Source organism: Lissotriton vulgaris, chromosome 4_1 (assembly GCF_964263255.1).
Source record: "Lissotriton vulgaris chromosome 4_1, aLisVul1.2, whole genome shotgun sequence".
NCBI lineage: Eukaryota > Metazoa > Chordata > Amphibia > Caudata > Salamandridae > Lissotriton > Lissotriton vulgaris.
Window position 1 is genome coordinate 2,084,877,943 of NC_141691.1, and position 3,395 is coordinate 2,084,881,337.

General features: G+C 39.9%; 1 protein-coding gene across 1 annotated transcript; it reads left to right on the top strand.

The window, feature by feature from the left end:
• Positions 1-1,901: 1,901 nt before the first annotated feature.
• Positions 1,902-3,084, top strand: LOC147725085 (IgGFc-binding protein-like). Its single transcript, XM_086918164.1, has one exon. It carries the CDS (start codon positions 1,909-1,911, stop codon positions 3,082-3,084), a length of 1,176 nt encoding a protein of 391 aa, XP_086774290.1. The 5' UTR covers positions 1,902-1,908.
• The last annotated feature ends 311 nt before the right edge of the window (positions 3,085-3,395 follow it).

Sequence of the window (3,395 nt, forward strand, 5' to 3'; positions counted from 1 at the left end):
ATGACCCTTCCACGAGTATGAGGAGGTTGGGCGGATCCCTATTTTCAGTATTACTATTGGGCATGTTTACTACAACACATGGGAATCTTATTAGTTGGGGAAAACGAGGAAAATGTAGATGAAATACCGCATATTTTCCAGATATTATTGGATTCTACAGCAGAGAGAAGTTTTTTTAAGATTCTTGAGCTCAGCTATTTCAAAAAAACATGTTTCAAGGTGGTCCAGGCCGCCCACAAGGCTTGGCTTCAGATTTAGAGATATCTGCAGATTGATAGGATGAATTATTACACCCCTCACAGATACTCCATCTTTACATTCCTCTATTTTTTGGGATGGTATTATGAATAGATGGAGATGTAAACGCATTCAGATTCTAGGAGACTTAGTAGACAGCAGTGGGGTTAGGACATACGCTTTGTTATGTCTAAGTATCATCTCCCTAAAGTAGACTTTTTAAATATCTGCAGATTTGTGACTATTTGATTAAAAGATACAATGTTTCACGCCTAGCACAGAAAAATAACTTACTAGAGGTAGTAAAGGGACGGGGGAGGATCGGGTATTTGTACCAAGCAATTATTGAAATACAAAACAATGATGTATAGGAACAGAATGCTAAATGGAACACCAGGCTGTCTCTCAGAGGAAAGATCCTACAAAAATCTATTATATTAGCTGATAAACTTTTAATCTCCTCTAGTCTCAAAACTCAACAGTATAAGACCATGTTTAATTTGTAATACAAACTTGCAAAAATTGCTCGCTGGGAGGGGTGATTGAAGATAAGTGCACTCGGTGTGGAATGGATCAGGCAGATCTAGTATATATGTTCTCTACATTTCGACAACTGAAACAATTAATGAATATGATGCAGACCTTCTTGACAGAAGTTACAGGGGCACAGATTATGATAACTCCTACAGTTATGTTACTGGGGGTATTAGAAGATGGTGTGCTACCACAGGGAATGTATACATTTAGATATTTAATATATATTGCTGTTGCAGTGGCTAAACTATGTATAGCATCAATGTGGTGACAGAAAGAACCCCCCACCTTTAAAATGTGGAGAGGAAGGTTGTATGGTATATGTAAGCTGGAAACTAGCCTTTATGCCATTAAAGGGTTACAGAAACGGAGACTGGGTATTAAGATCTGGGGGGCTCTTTTTGAGCATTTAACATCTGCAATATTAAGATTATCCTCTGAAGGCCTATATCTGATATTACTATATTGGTGTCACCCCCTGTAAACTTTGCTTATATAGTCATTTTCATAGAGAAATGAGGAAGTATACGATTTGCGTTTTGGTTTAATTTGTACTGGTGTTGCAACCTGTATGTTTTTGGAGTGATCAAATTGTATAATGCTCTATGTCTTCCTCTTTTTTTTGTTATTATTCTCCTGCACTCATGGTTTATGTATATGTTTTCTGCTAATGGCTACTTGCTAAAAAAATAAAATAAAAAATAAATAAATAAAAGGAAGGGTTCTCTTTCAGTACAAAACCTATGGCAGACACTATGTACTATAGTGAAAAGGTATCGCTTTGGATATTTTGCCATTCTGCTCTCTCCCTTTAATGCAACACGTTTGGTTGCTGAGATGTGTTGCCTGAGCCTTTAGTAAATATACCCAACAGTCTTCGCTAGAGTGAAAGTAAGAAGACTAACTGTGCCTAAAACTTTTTATCTTCTTACATTTATGTTTTTTGTTATCATTATGCACCTTTTTGTCAAGAAACAAATATTACATATTAAAAGGTCTCACATTTAAAAAATGTGTTTTTTGTTTCCTTGCATTCTTTCTGGCTATATAGGAAAAAGCTTTATTGTAGCCTTCACTGAAAATTTGGCAACCTCACCCACCCTCGCACTACAACTGAGCAGTTATGATGAGCCATGCATGGTGCAGATCACAGTCTCCTCTCCACCCTACAATGAGACTGTGCTCCTGGCGAAGAACAGCACAACAGAGGTGGTCCTACCTTCAAACTACATGCTCACTGCAGGTGAAAGATCAAGGAAGCTGGTGACGGTGAGCTCAGATGCATATATTTCAGTCATTGCGTTTAACACAGCTTCCGGCTCTGCTGATGCCTTCGCCTGCCTCTCCAAACAAAACTTTGGCACAGAGTACTTCGTTTTCACAGCCGTAAGTGGGCTTGGAAACCATTTTGCTGTTGGCAATGGCGAATATGTTAAGACTCAAGTCAATATTACAGTGTCCGGCTCCTTACTCGTTGATGGCACCAGATATCAAGACAAACAGATGGTCACCATCACCCTGGCTCCACAGGAGGTCATTCAGCTCAGTGGCGATAATGACCTGACTGGCACCAGAGTTGTTTCTTCAACACCTGTGGCTGTTTTCAGTGGTAGTAAATGTTACAACTCACCGTTTGCCACCTGTGACACTGTAATCGAACAGCTATATCCTGTGCAAAGTTGGGGGCAACAATTTGTTGTTTTCCCCCTAATGACTAAAGAAGTGAGAGACCGTATTATTATCATCGCTGCGAGACCAAACACCTTAGTCACTCTTCGTAATGAAAGCACCACACTACAGCACAGCCTTCAGCCTGGGTCTCAGGTCAGCATGGACTTAGAATCAGGGATGCTTGTGAATGCGACCGAGCCAATCACGGTCGCATATATCTTCAAGGGGGGCTACAGTCCATTACCATTCTCATTCGATCCTTTCATAGCAACTGTGCCACCCAGCAACTTTCATTGGAGATACTACAAGTTTGTTACCAAAGCCGATTTCTACAACTCCCTATTTGTTGTGTCTCGCTCATCCTCCTTGTCAACCGATTTTCTTCTCGACTACAGACCACTAAGTGAATATGTACCAACCGTGCGGCACCTGGAAGGCTTCACAGGTTGGGAAGTGAATTTAGGAAAAATCAGTGGGCAACATGAAATTTCCCATCAGTCGGAGACATTTGGAATATATGTATATGGAGTTGAATTTGGTGTATCTTACGGCTATTCACTTGGCCAAGCAAAGTCATTTTCAGGTATTGAACAATTAAATTTTTATATTTGCCATTTTTTAAAAATGTATGATGAAGTTTGAACTGTGAAAATATTGAGTTTGTATGCACGTCGTATGTATGTGCATTTGTGAAGCACAACGCTATCTAGAGAGCTATCTAGAAAGGAAAAGAGTGCAGAATGTAGGTCAGAGCCCACAATATGATTCAGGATCTTTTACAAGAAGCAGAATGTAGAAGGAGGTCATGGACCTCAATTCATCATAATGCCTGGGGTAGCGGAAGTGGCTTCAAATGCCCCTTGACCTTCACTTTCACTGACACATATGTTTATACATACACACACATTCACGTATACACACACACTTTGCCTACACATGGACACACACACACC